We start from the raw sequence: 20746 nt of genomic DNA, 5'->3' as shown, positions 1-20746 counted from the left end.
AGGTAATCACTATTATCAGTTTATGTTTCCTTCTAGAAAATGTTTCATCTAGAGAAATATATGCAAAAGTTACTCCTTAAACTTCTATAAAAATGGGAACATATTCTCTGCAGTTGTTTTTTCATTTTGATGGAGACCTTTCCATATCAGCACACATAGAACTCTCCTCTTTGTGTTTGATTTTCTGATTTTATTTCTATACAATTTTTTTTTTTCCCCTGCGGTACACGGGCCTCCCACTGCTGTGGCCTCTCCCATCACAAAGCACAGGCTCCGGACGTGCAGGCCCAGCAGCCATGGCCCACGGGCCCCGCCGCTCCGCGGCATGTGGGATCCTCCCAGACCGGGGCACGAACCCGTGTCCCCTGCATCGGCAGGCGGACTCCCAACCACTGCGCCACCAGGGAAGCCCTCTATACAATTTTTAAAGGTTAATTTCCATTTACAGTTATTACAAAATATTGGCTCTATTCCCCACGGTGTACATCCTTGAGCCCATCTTACACCCAGTAGTTTGTGTCTCCCAGTACTCCACCATTATGTTGCCCCTCCCCCACCACTGGTAACCACTGGTTTAGACTTCTCCTTTTTTAATGGCTACATAATATTTCATTATTTTGAGGCACAATAGTTTATTTAACCAATTCCCATTATTATGCATTTAGGCCATTTTGAGTTTTACAAATAATGCTATAATGAGTGTCCTTGTGTATCTATCTTGGCATACTTTTTCGAATGTGTCAGTAGGATAAAGTCTTAGCAATTATTTAGACAACGTATATACACATTTCAAATTTTGATAAATAAAATACTAAATTGCTCTTCAAAAATTCCACCAATTTAGGGCTTCCCTGGTGGCGCAGTTGTTAAGAATCCACCTGCCAATGCAGGGGACGTGGGCTCGAGCCCTGGTCCGGGAAGATCCTACATGCCATGGAACAACAAAGCCCGTATGCTATAACTACTGAGCCTGTGCTCTAGAGCCCACAAGCCACAACTACTGAGCCTGCATGCTGCAACTACTGAAGCCCGTGTGCCTAGAGCCCGTGCTCTGCAACAAGAGAAGCCACAACAGTCAGAAGCCTGTGCACTACAACAAAGGGTAGCCCCTGCTCGCTGCAACTAGTGAAAGCCTGCGCACAGCAATGAAGTCCCAACACAGCCAAAAGTAAAAAACAAATAAATAAATAAATTTATTTTAAAAAAATTCCACCAATTTATACTGCCATCAGTGTACAAGAATGCAATTTTCTCCACCTCCTTTCCATAACAATGAGAATTATTAACTTTTTAATCTGGGATACTCTTATAAGTGAGAAATAATATATAATTGTTATTTTAATATGTACTTTTTCACTATGAAGGATGATGAGTATTTTTAATATGTTTATTAGCCATTTATATTTCTTCCTTCATGAACTCTTGATTTTTCTTTATCTTTGCCCATTTTTCTTTGTTTTTCATCACTTTCCTGACAAGACTTCTGTTAATAAAGAAAATTATCCTTTGTCACATATATTGTAAATAATTGTCAGTTCATTAATCACTTTTTGAAGTTTAGTGATATTAATTCTGTACAGAAATTTTATATTTTGATATAATCAAATCCATTAACTTTTGCATGTGTGTCTTTTATATTTGACATGGTATTTTAAAAGGACTTATCTCTAAGACTTTTCTCTTTAATCACACAAGTTTTCTCATAGTCTTTTAATGGTTTCATTTTCTTAGATTTAAATTGGTGGTCCAGCTGAAATTTATTTTGATTCAAGGAGTGAGGCAGGAATTCAGCTTTATTTTGTTTCTAGATGTTTAACAAGTTGTCCAACAACTCTTTTTTTCTGTCTGTTGGATTCTCTTGTTGCACATTCTTTCTGGTGTCATCATATAGGTTCACCACCACCACCTACATGATGACAATTTAAAGTCTATATTTGCTTCCATTCATCCCTCCTGTCTTCAAGTTTGTGTATTCAATGCATTGAATATTTTCACCTGAAAGTGTAAGGAGCTCTTTAAATTCAACATGTGTAAAACTGAGACTATCATTTTATTTCCTAAAGCTTTTTTTGTATTCTATATAGAATATAGAAATATGGAAAAATATTTCATATTTCTCAGCCAAATTTGAATTCTCATACTCACATCAAATAATTTTTGAGTGAATTATACTCTTTATGACATACAGTAGAGTTCATGTAGGATTATAAGTTTGCTGAGGGTAGAAACTATGCCTCATTTAGTTTTGATTCCCTGCAGGGCTTGGAACAGTAAATTTTAAGTGTAGGCACTCAGATAAGATCAATGGAAAATGGCAATATTTACTAAAAGGGTATCGGAACTCTATTTGTTGTTGTAAAGAAACCGATGAAGAAGGAGGAGGAGGAGGAAGAAGAAGAAAAAGAGAAAGAAAATAGAAGTAATTAAATTCCAGAAGGTCTGAGAAGTTAGGTGACTCTCCTAACAATGGAAAGAGTCCTGTTAGCTCAGGAAATTGTGGTGAGACAGGGATGCTGGGGAGAAAAACAAAGTTTTGAAAAGATCATGAAAGCCATATGAGTCCCATTTTAACAGAAAGTGGCCCTTCTCCTTGAGAAGGAAGCTTGCCAGACCCCAGGGCTCTTTCCAGGGAAAAATGCCACACCCACATTCCCTGTGAAAAATACAGGCCCTCTGCTGTTTCTAACTCCTACAAGGCCATTTTTCTATGTCATCTTAGTCTACCCCTAAGTCTACTTTCCTGGAACAGGAAGGGTACTCCACATAATGGCAATTGGCCAGCGGCCTCTGAGATGGCTTGGCTCCAAAGGACATCTTAATAGGGACAAAAAAGATTAACCAAACCAATCATATCTTCTCTTGTAGGGAATCTACTTTTGAGATATATAGGGAGAGTGGGCAGTTGGGCAACTAGAACATAGAATATACTGAAAAAAGAAGGGACAGATAAAATAGGAAATTCAGAAAAAGAAAGGACAGGATGTGGTGACTGACCAGATACGTGACCTAAGGAGGAGGAGAAAGAATAAAGTAAACCATCAAGTTTTTAGTCTGAATGACTAGGGGAAAAGGTGGACACATGAATCAAAATGGCAGAGTCATGAGGAGGGGTAGGGAAAAGAGTAAGGCCAGTTTAGAATGTACTGAATTTGACTAGTGAGCCAACACTCCAAATAAGGATTTTCAGCATCAGCTGGATGCCTGTGTGAATTGTAGGAGAGAGGTCAGGGCTCATGACAAAGCAATGGGGTAACCCAGGCAGGGCTGATGGCTCATGTGTATACAATGGATACAATGCCTAAGACAACAGGGCTATAAAAGAGCGGGCTCTGTTTGGTGAAGAAAAATCAGGAAAAGGAGCCAGTGAAGATGCAAACTTGTTGACAAAAAGTTCGCAGGTTTTCTAGAAGTGTGTGGTGTCATGGCAACTGGAGTAGAAATAGCAGTGCGTGCTCATTATTGTCAAATGTTCAGGGACGCTAAAGAGGATGAGGCTTGAGGCAGGACCATGTTTACCTGATGGCAGAGCCATATGTTTCAAGGATGTGGAGAAGGGAGCATAGACACTTCTTTCAAGGAGTTATGGCAGTGGAAGGAAGGAACTCACAACTCAATGAAAAAGGGCAAGAAGTAGGTTTAAGGGAAGGTGAACCTACAGTTCTCATTTCTTTTTTAACACTAGGAAAATATTTAGCATTTTTTGTAAAGGTATCTGATTAAAGCAGAGTGAAGATGAAGGTCAGCAGTGCTGAGAAAATAAGAGACGCTGAGCAAAGAATTAGGAGAATGTTATATAGCTGTGAAATTCACACTGCCCTAGCCTGTTATAAGTAGAATGAGCACTTCAATTCAATTCAGACTTCTAGGTCATTAACACTTAGGAATCTATGGCCCTTCTAAATTTGCATGAAGTGCTCCAGTAGCTCAAGTTGTCTGTGGCCTTGATAAATATTAACAAATAAATGCAGATTGCTCCATTGCCAACTTAAACTAAGGTCTTTTAATTTCACTGTACTTACTTCATGTAAAATCTTAAAAAATTATGTAATATCTTATAAAAGTTCTATAAATCAAAGATTTAAAAATTTCATTCCCTACTGCCTTCTCATAGTATTCAAGTAACAGAATGTTCAGACTTTTCTTCTCTACTAGTTCTGATTTAAGTGTAGGTACCACATATTTATTTTTCTTTGTCTTTCCTTTTTATTACTTATGAGCACTTCTAGTTTATCAAAATATTGGCCTATTAGCAACATAACTTACCTTGCATACTGAATTGCTTTGAATGTATTTGTGAGGTCTCCACCATATTGGGATGTCTGGGATGTTGCTTTAATCATTTCATCTTTGGTTTTAAAAGTGTTCAGGTTAAACACAACTCTTGGATAATTGGCATATTGAATTAACCCCACCTTCAAGAGAATAGAAGTTTATTACAGGTTTGTCATTAAGTTATAAATCTTTCCTATTTAACCAATATAATAAAAATCGAAAGTGCATTTAGACATGGGCTGATAGCTTAAGGGAATCATTTCCAACTTTTTTCTTAAGAATAGTTATTTTTCTTCCAGTGGAATAACTTCCTGGTCAGAGGCCATCAGTGCAGGGCAGCCTTACTTATTGACAAGCAAGATAATGTGCCATTTGTGTACCATTTGGTTCTCAAGAGTAATAGATGTAGATTTTTAAGCACTGCCATATGGATGAATAGTAGCATTAAGTTCATAACAGGAAGACTCAAATGATATAAATAGATTTTCTAGTTACCAATGGATATAAACATGTAAACAATTATAAGCAGTCATAGATGGAACAGAACATCTCATCAAGGGAGGATAATTATATAATAAACAAAGAATTATAGTTGAATACAAGAAAAAGTGATGTGCTAATCAATGAGGTCAACATGAATGTTTTTGTTGTGTTGGATTTCCTCTAATCACAGATGTTAGAAAGAAAGCTGCTATATGTGCATTTAGGGCAGGAAGTTTCTGGTCTTCAGGGAAAATGCCATTGGAGAGAGTCTTATTTGAGAGGGCCGAGAGGCAGAACAACTTCTGACCAAGATGTTTGGGCACATACCCTAATCCTTCAGATCAAGGAGGTCAGACACTTCTGTTAACGTCCTTGTTCTCAGCACTGAGATCACCCTCTATGCCTAGGATTTGGGGCTTCCAGAATAGGAATAGTGATGAGGGATCAGTGGTAAAAGGGTCTCTCAAATAGAGGTCAGTGTGTAAGGAAGGTGGGAAGGGCAAGGCCTGGATTTCTGAGTTCAATCAGCTACTTTCTCTAGGAAGGCAGTTAACTAGGCACTGGAAAAATGACAAAAAATATATTACTGAACCCTCCTCATTAGGATAGGATGTAAGATTTGAGAGACAGGAAAGGATCAAAAATAACTCTAAGGATTTCAAAATCTAAGGTGATAGGAAGAGAATGGTGATCCCCTGACACAGCCCCATAACTTCTATGTGCAAAAGATAAAGGTGGAAGAGAAGATTTAAAGAAATGTGGTATAGTAGAGCTTATAGAAACATCACATTTAGAAGGGAAGAGAAGATACTGAGTAAAACCACCTCTAGAGACGAAGAAGATGCATCAGGATTGGAAGATAGAAGAGGAAGGCCAGGAATTCCACACAAGAGACTATTAAATACAATAAGTCATGTTATGGGGGAAACCCATTTAGAAACAGAGAAAATAAGCAGATACAGATGAAAACTTCTCTTATGAGGGCCTTAACAGTGATGCTCTCCAGAAACCAGTACTATACCTAGTCTTATTTAACAGAAATTTTATTTTATTTTCTGGTGAAAGCCCACAGTGAAACCTCCAAAGTTTTGACAGATACTAATGCCCTCTTGGTATTGAAAAGCAATGTCAATGGGGAAAATATATAACAATATTTTATAATACTGTATAGGGAAGCAGAAAAGCAAATTTCAATATAGATAACTGGAAAGCTTTTTAGAAAAGTGTTCCAACAATTGTTGGCCCCTGGAGCACCAGATGCAACCCAGGAACTAGTAACTCTGTGAATTGATTCCTGTTGATATTGGATCAATGTCCTGCTACAACCAGGATGGCCCATGAAATAGCAGATCCAACAAGAAAGAAAGAAAGAAAGAAAAACCCTGAAACTTTAAAAATGCTATTCAGCGTTATAAAAGCATGACGTTTCTGCTCCTGAGTTTTGCTTGCCTACCTCAGGAAGATAGAAAACCAAATTAAAGACTCTTTAAAACATAAAAAGTTATTCAAAAGTATTGAAAAGACTTGTCCTGTGTGAAAAATGGAAGGCTAGACTAGAATATGACAAAAGACTACAAAATAATAAATGGTAGAATTATGCTGTCTATGAACTTACTTATAAAAATTCAAAGAGAATTTTTTCACCAGTAAAAAGTAAAAGAAAGTCATCATTAGTCCAAGCGTGTGTAAAAAAATACATATTGGATTTCTAAATGTATTGATTAGTTCATGAGTTAGTGGAGGAAAAAATAAGCATCTAAAGAGGATTAAGATGCTATACACATATCTGATGCCTGAATCAGGAATAGACATCCAAGCTTAAAGACTAGCATTAGGGGAAGTCATAGACAGAATAACTCAGTGTAGCACAAATTTCAGTTAACTTTCAAGATTACCATTAAATGCCTTTAATATGGGGATTTGACAAATGCAAAGATAAAGACCTCATCTCTAATAATATTTTCTCAGAACGAAAGCCGTGGGTTAGTGTATATATAATGGATGTCCATACCTGTGTCTTTGTGGGGCCTATATCCAGGCCTTGCACAAATTTTTCCAAAAAGTTCTTTACTGCATCCCAGGGGTAAATACTGTTTGATTCATCACATACAACCACAACATCTATGAGGGAAGGGCAGGCTACACAGGAAACGACGAAAGAAACATATATCCATAGGTCAGGCAAAATCACATCCACATACAGATGAGACAAAGTAAACAAGGATGGCACTTGTTGATACAATGCTTCCCTCCTTTAACGTAAGGCATTGCTCAGACCCTCTGCACATTCACAACTTACTCTGAACTGCAGGTGAAAAGCTGGTCAGGAGCTGAAAATTGGGACTGACATCAGAGCATAACCCGGTTGTATAAAACTGACTTCCGCACTGCTGTGCCCACAGGGGACCACAGGTCTTAAAAGAAATGAAAACAATGACAAAACACATGGAAAATGTTAACCCTCCACCTCGCCATTTGTGAAACTCAGGACTATTTCTATTCTCTTAGAAGACTCTTGGAATCGTCAACTCTTGAAACTAACAAGTCAACAGTGCCTTTGAGAGAAAGTGCACTGGAGCCCACAGAAGGGAGGGAGAGGGTGGCAGATGTGCTGTGCCTGGTGGCAGGCATCTTGGGGACAGGGGCACTGGGACTGTCAGTGTAGGGAGGAGCCCATCAGGTCACCCACAAAGCTCGACAAAAGGGGTGCTGTCCTTCCAGAGAACACCCAGGAGAAAAATGCATGCAAAGTTCATTTTTTGTCTCTCAGATACCTGGGTCTCAGCTGCTTCATCTGTAAAATGAGGATGATCAGACCTCCTAACTTAAGGCTGCTGTGAAGACGAAATGAGTCTATAGCTATAAACACTTAGAACAGTGCTGGGTAAATAGCAAGGGATATATAGTTGTTAGCCAGCATCGTTATCATTGTTATTCCTTGAACATAGGTCTCCTCCTGTCCCTTCCATTTATACTATTCAGCAGAAACCATAAGTCCTCATGTCCCCATGGGCCAGGCAGGCAGCCTGGAAGAGAGCTCCAGCCAGGTGTAGACACCATGGTGAATGAAGAGCCCACGCTTTCTGTGCAGGGCAGACCATTGTGGCTCCTGCCCGCCGGCTGGTGTGAAACAGGCCCCGTGTGGCCAGACCTCCCAAATTCTCAAGGAGAGTGAAAGAGAGAATTTTGTGTGAAAATTTATAGTTAACAAAAACCTGAAACACTCTACATGCTAAACAAACACAAAGGAGGTTCATGAACTGACAGTTTTTACCTTTGTAGTTATCAAAGTATTTCTTGAGGACTTCAGAACCCCATACTTCTGGCCCCTAGAACCTTCAGTTATCAAAGCTGGCGTTTGTCTTCTTGTGCACAATCATACTCCAACTATTAATATCTCCACTGACCTGACCCCAAAGCTCTCCCTTTCAGCAGCCCCTGAATGCCAAGAACTCCTGATTAAATCACGTGGGAAACATTAGATTAAATAATATTCAAATCGTTAGATGTGAAAGGAGAAAAAATGGGGACGAGAAGTCTAGTGATGATCTTAAAAACAAATCTATATAGTTTAAACTTATGTAAAGCTATGGACCAATTATTAAAACAACTGAAAAGTGTGGACTTGCAAAAAGTGATTGGAAGAATGAAAGGGGACTTATTTGACCCACTTTAATTGTTGGTAGCTCAAAGGAGAAGCAGCTATGGTCATATTTCATGTTCAATGAACAAGGCATAGTTTTTCCCTTATAAAACTGGTTCATTTTGCCAATTAGTTAGGGGAAAATCACTATTGATGCCTTGGGTTAGTATACCGAATAAGATATCAACTACTGATTCCTATATCCCCACCCACAAGTTGGTTTATCTTAAAATACTAACTCATGAAGTATTAAAAAAGATTTTTTTGTTTTAAAAGCAATGGAAAACAGCATTAAGGAGTTGAAATTAGAATATGCCAATTGTTAATGCCAGAACAACATTCCTGCTTTAAGCCTGGAACTTAAGAAGGTTCAAAAAAAAAATGTGATGATTGTCAGTCTTTTCCACAGAATTCTTAAGAGTATCAAGATTTTGACCTTTTAGGTATGGAAAGAAGACTTTGGCTTTTTTCTTTTTCCTTTTTTTTTTTTTCTCTTTCCCTCCCTCCCTCCTTCCTTCTACTTGCTACATTGACTGTTAATCTCTCAAATTTTATTTTATAAATAAGATTTACAAAATGTTTTATTTTGCATATAAAAATCTGTAAAGTTACAGATTAAAAATCTGAAGTTACAGATTAAAATCTGAAGTTACAGACTAAAAACTTTGAAGCACATTCTGTAATCCCTGTATCTTAATATGTTTTTCTTTCTTAATTTATTCAACTTAAAAAAAAAAGACAAAAGCAACCTTATGATAAAGACTTCAGAAGATCATAAACCAGGAAGATTCATTGCAATATTCATTTATGCATTGATCTAACCCATATTATAAGCAACACTTAATTCAGTTAGTGGTATCAAGGTCTCTCTAATATCTCTCAGTAAAAATAGAATGATATTGTTCAAATTGATTACATTTTTAGAGTAATCTGGTTATACACCCAGGCTTTTAAGTTAGCATATCAATGTAGCATGTCATAACCAATGTAAAGTTAAAGTAAGCTTTCTAAGACTATTTTAACAGGGCTATACAACTAGGTTACACCTACATGGACTGGCAGAAATGTAAAATGAGACTGGGTTTTTGTTTGCCTTTAAGCTCTTTTTTTTTTTTTTTTTGGTGTGTGATGGTTTTCATTTTTTTACAGTCGCATCTTTTCAAAAATTTTCTATGTTATTTTTTTGTTAGTCCCAAGTTCAGAAATTATTCTCTCTTTCAGAAAACTTCCATTTTCTTCTAGTTTTTTATATTAACTTTTTAATTCACTCAGAAGTATATTTGGATATGCAAGTTATTCACCAATTAATTGTCCCCAGACCCCTTGTTAAATAAGGCATTCTCTTTTACTGATTTGTGGTGGTCTTTTCACAGCTTTCTAGAAACTAAGTGAGAGTACACATTAATATGAAATAAGATGAGATCAAGCCATGCCTTAAATAATATCAGATTGGTCAATGATTATCAGAAATGATTAAAAATAAAAGTACTTTGTAGCTTTGAAACCTACTTTCTGAATTTGCAGTACCTATCCTGAATGTTCCTACAGGAAGGAGAAATGAGAGCTAGAATTCTGCTGTTATCAATACAAAGCACATTTTCCAAGGGTAAAGAATCGGTGTTCCTTCTGATCCCTTTTTCCAAAACATTCTGTGGCAATGGTTTTACTAAATATCTTAAGACATCTACATATCAACACATTGTTCGTTCATGTTGGCTCTCCATCTAGCATGTCTTATCCAAAGTCAAGCTCAAAAATTTAAACCTCAAGATTTGGCTTGCTAGGAGGGATGGTGAGAAGACTTCATACTTCATACTTTCTTGAGAGGAATGAGGATTTGAAAAGTAAACACTCACAAGAAATCCTCCCGTTCCCACGTTCCTTGTCAGTGTCAAGCCAAGGCTCATATTGGTTTTCATCTCAGTAACGTTGGAAATGCTCGTGGAAGCTTTCAAAGGGGAGAAGATTTTTAAGAGTGGTTAAATCATCATTATTTAAAGCCTTTTTTTTTTTCAATGTACACTCAGGTTTACATGTAGCATTGAATTTAGTGCTCGTGTTATATAATGAAGTGTATGGAAATGAGATGCCTTCAGTGATCTGGCAGCTCATTTAAATATGTGACCACATCTGCAGAATGTGATCCTAGGGGGTGGAGTCTGCAAAGGTCATGGTGGCTTCAGCTAAAGCTTTATTCTGGATCGGAAAAAAGTATGCTTAAAGTGTTATCAAAGAATGCCGTATGGTAGAATCTGGCTCAAAGCAATAGTGAATGAACTTTAAAAGGAAATCATGACACTGGCATGTAGAATAATATATAAATCTCTCCAACCTTCTCTCTCCCACTCAAATAGGGCATCATCTGCTGTATCCATTCTTGAGCTACTGAACATTGAAATTCTTCTCAATAATATCATTATTTTCTCATATCCTCTAATCTCTGCCAAGGTGTATACATATATATACACACACAGGTATACATATACACAAAATTACAGTTTATGTATATGTGTATACACATAAATTATGCTAAGTCATCTGCTCATATGTATATATACATATGCATAAAATTTCTAAAATAATAAAAAATATATATTAGGGGTGAGTATTCAAAAGTTTTATTATATAGTTTATCCCCCATTTCCCAGGATACCTATTTTAAAACTTCACCCTTCTTCTCAAGCCTCCAAACTCAACCCAGATCCCATCACTCTCTACTGCAAAGAAGATAATCACACTTGAAGGATAATCTCAACTTCTCTCATCTTTACCTAAAGGTCCTTCTAGAAATATGACTTCTCTCTTGCCTTTGTGTTTCAGGGAAGAGAGCATTCTTCCTAAGACTCATTTTCCCAGGTACCAGAGACGTTAACTCCATCCAGTTAACTTTATTCTTGGCAGTAGTCACTCCCTTTTTATTGCCTCCTTCCACTCTCCCTACAAATAGGATCATCTCTTTTTTGTTAGAACAATTGTCTCTTAACCCTGCTACCTTATCAAACTATTTTCCCAATTCTCCTTCACTACTTAACTTCTGGAAACGGAGGTCTACTTTTGTGGATAATTAAAACAGCAATTGCAAACAATTACAAAGAATTCCAAATTGTGAATTTTTTTTAGTAGAATGAAATCATTTAGACATGACCAGAAATAAAGAGTGTTCCTCAGCACCCCCAAAATCAGCCCTAGTACTGATGTTTCTATACTTAATGGTTTGTTTTGAGGAGGGAGAGAAGTATGGATAGTCTCATGGGGGTAGATGGCCCAGGAGGCAGCACGTTTCCCATGCATCCATCTTTCTTAATCAGGTCATCAAACTGTGTTGGAAATCTGAATACAGTTGGGCCCCATATGACTACAGACATAAAGGCAACAAAAGCTGTCTATATTCCTTAAACACAAAACTATTATTGGTTTTGTTGTTATTTTTCATCTGTGTATATAACAAATGAGATTTTGTTATGTGTAAAAAAATCACATTGCTAATTATAACTTACTTTGCAAATTCAGTTTTTCACAGGTAGTGGTGGATAGATCAACAGGACATTTATACACATCTCCCATTCGGTTCTCAGGAAAGCCACTCCATGGTGAACCAACCAGTAACCTAGAAATAGGGATTTTATTTTCCATTAGACATAAAATGTTAGCTATAGTTTCTTAAAGATAAAGCTGACCACAAAACAGTAAAAAAAAAAAAAACCCAAATTTAATTACAATTTTTAAATAAGTGAACAGTTTCTATTTGCTCAGCTATAATTTCCTCTCCTTCTTTTCCTCTTAGCTGATCAAGATCCTTGATGAACATCTACAGTACAGCTGTCTTGCCACACACCTGGGAGGTCTCTCTAAAGCAGTTTTGTCCAACAGAAATATAATGCAAGCCACAAATGTGGGCTTGTAATTTTAAGTTTTAAGTTTTCTAGTGGCCACATTAATAAAACAAAAAAGCAACAGGTGAAATTAATTTAAATAATATATTTTATTTAACTCAATATACCCATACTAGCATGCAATCAATATTGAAGTTATTAATGAGCTATTTGACATCCTTTTTTCCATACTAAGTGTTTGAAATTCAGGGTGTATATTTTGAGCACATAGCAATGTGGACAAGTAATACTTCAAGTGTTCAGTAGCCATGGGTGGCCAGTGGCTCTTTGGTCAGCATAGCTCTAAAGAATGAAACGATATTAAGAGCTAAAGTGAAAACTAACATTTGTCTAGTGCGTTCTATGCCCCAAGCAGTTTTCTATGTTATTTAGGGAGCAGACGAGCTATCTAAGTGGCTTTATGCTTACCGTCTATATAAGGGAATCCTCAGCAAAAATAAAGAGCAAGTGTACTGTGGGGCTCTCCTTATGTGTATCATGTTTATAGCTGGAATACAGAACACTGAGGTCAGAGACGGGCGCTAACATCTTCCCTTTGGTTAGTTCACTTCCTACAGAGTTTTTCCAGTAAGAGATGATGCATTTCCCTGTAGAACCACTCACTCGACATTTCTGGCCACAGAAGAATGGATAGAAAGAGTCCATGTAACAGCCTGATCTTTAGAAACTCCTGTAGGTTAATTACTCAGCAGCATCCAGTGATTAAGGAAGCATATTTGACTCAATATTTTTTCCTTGTCAAAGTTGGGAAGGATTAGATTATTGATGTAACTTAAATTAAACTTAAATTCTTTCATGAGGCTTCTGTTTAAATATTTTAACATTATTGATTAAACAACATGTGCCCAATTAAGTGCTACAGTGGATAAAAAAGTCTAAGGTACATTTATACTAACTTAGTAAAACTGTTTAAAATACATAACAAGTAAAATAATAATCATACAAATGAGTGGAAGGATATGAATAAGTTCCCCTTCCCGAAAAAAAGTAAAATGGTCTAAGGAAGCAAAAATGGACATCAAAGGATGAGGCTAGTAGTCAGCATTCTTAACAGAGGGAACACCATGAACAGTCATGGAAAGAGGAAAATACAAATTATTTTGAAAGAGAGTTAATGATTCAGTAATAGTCTTCTCCCCTTATTTACCTTCTACAATTATTTTCAAACTAATATTTTGTAGAGCATTCTAGAATACTTTTTTTGAATGTTCATTTTACTTATTTATTTTCTTTATTTTTTTGGCTGTGTCAGTTCTTAGTTCTGGCACATGAGATCTTTGCTGAGGCATTCAGGATCTTTCATTACAGCGCGTGGGCTCTTCATTGCAGTGCGTGGGCTTCTCTCTAGTTGTGTCGTGCAGGTTTTCTGTCTCTAGTTGTGGTGCACAGGCTCCAGGGTGCGTGGGCTCTGTGGTTTGCAGCCCGTGGGCTCTCTTGTTGAGGCACACAAGCTCAGTAGTTGTGGCACAAGGGCTTAGTTGCTCGGCTGCATGTGGGATCTTAGTTCCCCAACCAGGGACTGAACGTGTGTCCCCTGCATCGGAAGGCACATTCTTTACCACTGGACCACCAGGGAAGTTCCTAGAATACTTTAAAACAGCTAACTTTGATTAAGGTTAGAGTTGAAATTTTTTGTCTTCTTCTGAGCAGATATTTACCTAATTTACCTGTTAAAATATTGCCTATAGAAATCATCAACAAAACAAAAAGACAACCTACTGAATGGGAGAAAATATTTGCAAATGATAAGACTGATAAGGGGTTAATATACAAAATATATAAACAGCTCATACAACTCAACATCAAAGGAAAAAAAACAGTAAAAAAATGGGGGAGGGAGGAACTTCAAGATGGCGGAGGAGTAAGACGTGGAGATCACCTTCCTCCCATAAATACATCAAAAATACACCTACATGTGGAACAACTCCTACAGAACACCTACTGAATGCTTGCAGAAGACCTCAGACTTCCCAAAAGGCAAGAAACTTCCCACGTACCTGGGTAGGGCAAAAGAAAAAAGAAAAAACAGAGACAAAAGAGTGGGGACAGACATGCACCTCTGGAAGGGAGCTGTGAAGGAGGAAAAGCTTCCACACACTAGGGAGCCCCTTTACTGGTGGGGATGCAGGGTGGGCAGCTTCGGAGTTATGGAGGAGAGCGCAGCAACAGGGGTGCAGAGGGCAAAGTGAAGAGATTCTCGCACAGAGGATCAGTGCCAACCAGCACTCACCAACCTGAGAGGCTTGTCTGCTCAACCACTGGGTTGGGTGGGGCTGGGAGGTGAGGCTCAGGCTTCGGAGGTCAGATCCCAGGGACAGGACTGGGGGTGGCTGCATGAACACAGCCTGAAGGGGGTTAGTGCACCACAGCTAGCTGGGAGGGAGTCTGGGGAAAAGTCTGGATTTGCCTAAGAGGCAAGAGACCATTGTTTCGGGGTGTGCAATGAGAGGGGATTCAGAGCACTGCCTAAATGAGCTCCAGAGACAGGCATGAGCCACAGCTATCAGCGTGGACACCAGAGACAGGCATGAAACACTAACACTGCTGCTGCAGCCACCAAGAAACCTATGTGCAAGCATGGGTCACTATCCACATCTCCCGTCCTGGGAGCCTGTGCAGCCTGCCATTGCCAGGGTCCCGTGATCCACGGACAACTTCCCTGGGAGAACACACAGCATGCCTCAGGCTGTTGTAATGTCTCACCGGCCTCTGCCACTGCAGGCTCACCCTGCATTCCAGTTATAACTACCGTACCCCTCCCTTCCCCTGGCCTGACTGAGCCAGAGCCCCAGAATCATTGCTCCTTTAACACCCTCCTGTCTGGGTGAAGAACAGATGCCAAAGGGCGACCCACCTGTAGAGGCAGGGGGAAATCCAAAGCTGAACCCCAGGAGCTGTGCAAACAAAGAAGAGAAAGGGAGATCTCTCCATGCAGCCTCAGGAGCAGTGGATTAAATCTCCACAATCAACTTGATGTACCCTGCATCTGTGGAATACCTGAATAGACAACGAATCATCCCAAAACTGAGGCGGTGGACTTTGGGAGCAAATGTAGACTTGGGGTTTGCTTTCTATGTCTAATTTGTTTCTACTTTTATGTTTAACTTAGTTTAGTATTTAGAGCTTATTATCATTGGTAGATTTGTTTATTGATTTGTTTGCTCTCTTCCTTTTTATATATATATATATGTATATATTTTTTTCTTTTTCTCTTTTTGTGATTGTGTATGTGTATGCTTCCTTGTGTGATTTTGTCTGTATAGGTTTGCATTTACCATCTGTCCTAGGGTTCTTTCTGTCCATTTCTTTTTAGTATAGTTTTTAGTGCTTGTTGTCATCGGTGGATTTGTTTCTTGGTTTGGTTGCTCTCTCTTTTTTTTTTAACTTTTTATTTATTTACTTTAATGATTTTTTATTTTTTATTTTAATAACATTATTTTTATTTTTTCTTTCTTTCTTTTTTATTACTTTTCTTCTGAGCCATGTGGCTGACAGGGTCTTGGTGCTCCAGCCAGGTGTCAGGCCTGAGCCTCTGAGGTGGAAGAGCCAAGTTCAGGACACTGGTCCACCAGAGACCTCCTGGCACCTCATAATATCAATTGATGAGAGCTCTCCGAGAGATCTCCATCTCAACGCTAAGACCCAGCTTCACTCAACAATCAGTAAGCTCCAGTGCTGGATATCCCATGCCAAACAACTAGCAAAACAGGAACACAACACCACCCATTAGCAGAGAGGCTGCCTAAAATCATAATAAAGTCACAGACACCCCAAAACACACCACTGGACGTAGTCCTGCCAACCAGAAAGACAATCATAATAAGGTCATAATAAGGTCACAGACACCCCAAAACACACCACTGGACGTAGTCCTGCCAACCAGAAAGACAAGATCCAGACTCACCCATCAGAACACAGACACCAGTCCCCTCTACCAGGAAGCCTACACAGCCCACTGAACCAAACTGACTCACTGGGGACAGACACCAAAAACAATGGGAACTATGAACCTGTAGCCTGTTAAAAGGAAAACCCAAACACAGTAAGTTAAGCAAACTGAGAAGACAGAGAAATATATAGCAGATGAAGGAGCAAGGTAAAAACCCACCAAACAAATGAAGAGGAAATAGGCAGTCTACCTGAAAAAGAATTCAGAGTAATGATAGTAAAGATGATCCAAAATCTTGGAAATAGAATGGAGAAAATAAAAGAAACATATTAACAGGGACCTAGGAGAACTAAAGAGCAAACAAACAATGATGAACAACACAATAAATGAAATTTAAAATTCTCTACAAGGAATCAATAGCAGAATAACTGAGGCAGAAGCACGGATAAGTGACCTGGAAGATAAAATAGTGGAAATAACTACTGCAGAGAAGAATAAAGAAGAAGAATGAAAAGAATTTAGGACAGTCTCGGAGACCACTGGGACAACATTAAATGCACCAACATTCGAATTATAGGGGTCCCAGAAGAAGAAGAGAAAAAGAAAAGGACTGAAAAAATATTTTGAAGAGATTATAGTTGAAAACTTCCCTAATATGTGAAAGGAAATAGTTAATCAAGTCCAGGAAGAACAGGGAGTCCCATACAGGATAAATCCAAGGAGAAACATGCCAAGACACATAGTAATCAAACTATCAAAAATTAAATACAAAGAAAAAATATTAAAAGCAGCAAGGGAAAACCAACAAATAACATACAAGGGAATCCCCATAAGGTTAACAGCTGATCTTTCAGCAGAAACTCTACAAGCCAGAAGGGAGTGGCAGGACATATTTAAAGTCATGAAGTGGGAAAACTTACAACCAAGATTACTCTACCCAGCAAGGATCTCATTCAGATTTGATGGAGAAATTAAAACCTTTACAGACAAGCAAAAGCTAAGAGAATTCAGCACCACCAAACCAGCTCTACAACAAATGCTAAAGGAACTTCTCTAGGCAGGAAACACAAGAGAAGGAAAAGACCTACAACAACAAACCCAAAACACTTAAGAAAACGGTAATAGGACCATACATATGGATAATTACCTTAAAAGCAAACGGATTAAATGCTCCAACCGAAAGGCACAGACTGGCTGAATGGATACAAAAACAAGAACCGTATATATGCTGTCTATAAGAGACCCACCTCAGACGTAGGCACACATAGAGACTGAAAGTGAGGGGATGGAAAAAGATATTCCATGCAAATGGAAATCAAAAGAAAGCTGGAGTAGCAATTCTCATATCAGACAAAATAGACTTTAAAACAAAGACTATTACAAGACACAAGGACACTACATAATGATCAAAGGATCAATCCAAGAAGAAGATATAACAATTGTAAATACTTATGCACCCAACACAGAAGCACCTCAATATATAAGGCAAATACTAACAGCCATAAAAGGGGAAATTGATAGTAACACAATAATAGTAGGGGGCTTTAACACCCCACTTTCACCAATGGACAGATATCCAAAATGAAAATAAATAAGGAAACACAAGCCTTAAATGATACATTAAACAAGATGGACTTAATTGATATTTATAGGACATTCTATCCAAAAAAAAACAGAACACACATTTTTCTCAAGTGCTCATGGAACATTCTCCAGGATAGATCATATCTTGGGTCACAAATCAAGCCTTGGTAAATTTAAGAAAATTGAAATCGTATCAAGTATCTTTTCTGATCACAATGCTATGAGACTAGATATCAATTACAGGAAAAGAACTGTGAAAAATACAAACACATTGAGGTTAAACAATACACTATTTAATAACCAAGTGATCACTGAAGAAATCAAAGAGGAGATCAAAAAATACCTAGAAATAAATGACAATGGAGACACAATAACCCAAAACCTATGGGATACAGCAAAAGCAGTTCTAAGAGGGAAGTTTATAGCAATACAATCCTACCTTAAGAAACAGGAAACAACACAAATAAACAACCTAACCTTGCCCCTAAAGCAATTAGAGAAAGAAGAACAAAAAAACTCCAAAGTTAGCAGAAGAAAAGAAATCATAAAGATCAGATCAGAAATAAATGAAAACGAAATGAAGGAAATGATAGCAAAGATCAACAAAACTAAAAGCTGGTCCTTTGACAAGATAAACCAAACTGATAAACCATTAGCTAGACTCATCAAGAGAAAAGGGAAAAGACTGAAATCAATAGAATTAGAAATGAAAAAGGAGAAGACTATACTACAAAGTAACAACTGACACTGCAGAAATATAGGATCATGAGAGATTACTACAAGCAACTATATGCCAATAAAATGAACAACCTGGAAGAAATGGAAAAATTCTTAGAAATGCACAACCTGCCAAGACTGAACCAGGAAGAAAGAGAAATATGAACAGACCAATCACAAGCACTGATATTGAAACTGTGATTAAAAATCTTCCAACAAACAAAAGCCCAGGACCAGATGGCTTCACAGGCAAATTCTATCAAACATTTAAGGAAGAGCTAACAGCTATCCTTCTCAAACTCTTCCAAAATATAGCAGAAGGTGGAACAATGCCAAACTCATTCTACGAGGCCACCATAACCCTGATACCAAAACCAGACAAAGATGTCACAAAGAAAGAAAACTGCAGGCCAATATCACTGACGAACATAGATGCAAAAATCCTCAACAAAATACTAGCAAACAGACTCCAACAGCACATTAAAAGGATCATACACCATGATCAAGTGGGGTTTATTCCAGGAATGCAAGGATTCTTCAATATACGCAAACTAATCAATGTGATACACCATTATTAACAAATTAAAGGAGAAAAACCATATGATCATCTCAATAGATGCAGAGAAAGCTTTCAACAAAATTCAACACCCATTTATGATAAAAACCCTGCAGAAAGTAGGCACAGAGGGAACTTTCCTCAACATAATAAAGGCCATATATGACAAACCCACAGCCAACATCGTCCTCAATGGTGAAAAACTGAAACCATTTCCACTAAGATCAGGAACAAGACAAGGTTGCCCATTCTCACCACTATTATTCAACATAGTTTTGGAAGTTTTAGCCACAGCAATCAGAGAAGAAAAAGAAATTAAAGGAATCCAAATCGGAAAAGAAGCTGTCACTGTTTGCAGATGACATGATACTATACACAGAGAATCCTAAAGATGTTAATAGAAAACTACTAGAGCTAATCAATGAATTTGGTAACGTAGCACGATACAAAATTAATGCACAGAAATCTGTGGCATTCCTATACACTAATGATGAAAAATCTGAAAGAGAAATTAAGGAAACACTCCCAATTACCACTGCAACAAAAAGAATAAAATACCTAGGAATACACCTACCTTAGGAGGCAAAAGACGTGTATGCAGAAAACTATAAAACACTGATGAAAGAAATTAAAGACGATACAAACAGATGGAGAGAAATACCATGTTCTTGGATTGGAAGAATCAACATTGTGAAAATGACTATACTACCCAAAGCAATCTACAGATTCAGTGCAATGCCTATCAAACTACCACTGGCACTTTTCACAGAACTAGAACAAAAAATTTCACAATTTGTATGGAAACAGAAAAGACCCCGAAGAGCCAAAGCAATCTTGAAAACGAAAAATGGAGCTGGAGGAAGCAAGCTCCCTGACTTCAGACTATACTACAAAGCTACAGTATTCAAGACAGTATGGTACTGGCACAAAAACAGAAATATAGATCAATGGAACAGGATAGAAAGCCCAGAGATAAACCCATGCACATATGGTCACCTTATCTTTGATAAAGGAGGCAAGAATATACAGTGGAGAAAAGACAGCCTCTTCAATAAGTGGTGCTGGGAAAACTGGACAGGTATATGTAAAAGTATGAAATTAGATCACTTCCTAACACCATATACAAAAATAAGCTCAAAATGGATGAAAGACCTAAATGTAAGGCCAGAAACTATCAAACTCTTAGAGGAAAACATAGGCAGAACACTCTATGACATAAATCACAGCAAGATCCTTTTGGACCCACCTCCTAGAGAAATGGAAATAAAAACAAAAATAAACAAATGGGACCTAATGAAACTTAAAAACTTTTGCACAGCAAAGGAAACCATAAACAAGACCAAAAGACAACCCTCAGAATGGGAGAAAATATTTGCAGATGAAGCAACTGAAAAAGGATTAATCTCCAAAATTTACAAGCAGCTCATGCAGCTCAATTTCAAAACAACAAAAAACCCAATCCAAAAATGGGCAGAAGACCTAAATAGGCATTTCTCCAAAGAAGATATACAGATTGCCAACCAACACATGAAAGAGTGCTCAATATCATTATTCATTAGAGAAATGCAAATCAAAACTACAATGAGATATCATCTCACACCAGTCAGAATGGCCATCATCAAAAAATCTACAAACAATAAATGCTGCAGAGGGTGTGAAGAAAAGGGAACCCTCTTGCACTGTTGGTGGGAATGTAAATTGATACAGCT

The 20746-nt window shown here is 37.8% G+C and overlaps 1 protein-coding gene across 1 annotated transcript in view; it reads right to left on the bottom strand.

Moving 5' to 3' along the window:
• Positions 1 to 20746, bottom strand: part of ITGA2 (integrin subunit alpha 2) — a 109539-nt gene that overhangs the window by 42088 nt on the left and 46705 nt on the right. The window contains exons 3-7 of the mRNA XM_060092872.1: positions 11896 to 12005; positions 10255 to 10346; positions 7055 to 7169; positions 6767 to 6894; positions 4264 to 4412 (exon numbers count right to left, since the gene is read on the bottom strand). Of these exons, the coding sequence (XP_059948855.1) occupies positions 4264 to 4412; positions 6767 to 6894; positions 7055 to 7169; positions 10255 to 10346; positions 11896 to 12005 (594 nt within the window). The remainder of the gene's footprint in view (positions 1 to 4263; positions 4413 to 6766; positions 6895 to 7054; positions 7170 to 10254; positions 10347 to 11895; positions 12006 to 20746) is intronic.

The sequence above is a fragment of the Mesoplodon densirostris genome, chromosome 3 (genome assembly GCF_025265405.1).
Source record: "Mesoplodon densirostris isolate mMesDen1 chromosome 3, mMesDen1 primary haplotype, whole genome shotgun sequence".
Classification (NCBI taxonomy): domain Eukaryota; kingdom Metazoa; phylum Chordata; class Mammalia; order Artiodactyla; family Ziphiidae; genus Mesoplodon; species Mesoplodon densirostris.
Note: the sequence above shows the minus strand (reverse complement) of the source record. Positions and strands in the feature narration are given on the sequence as shown.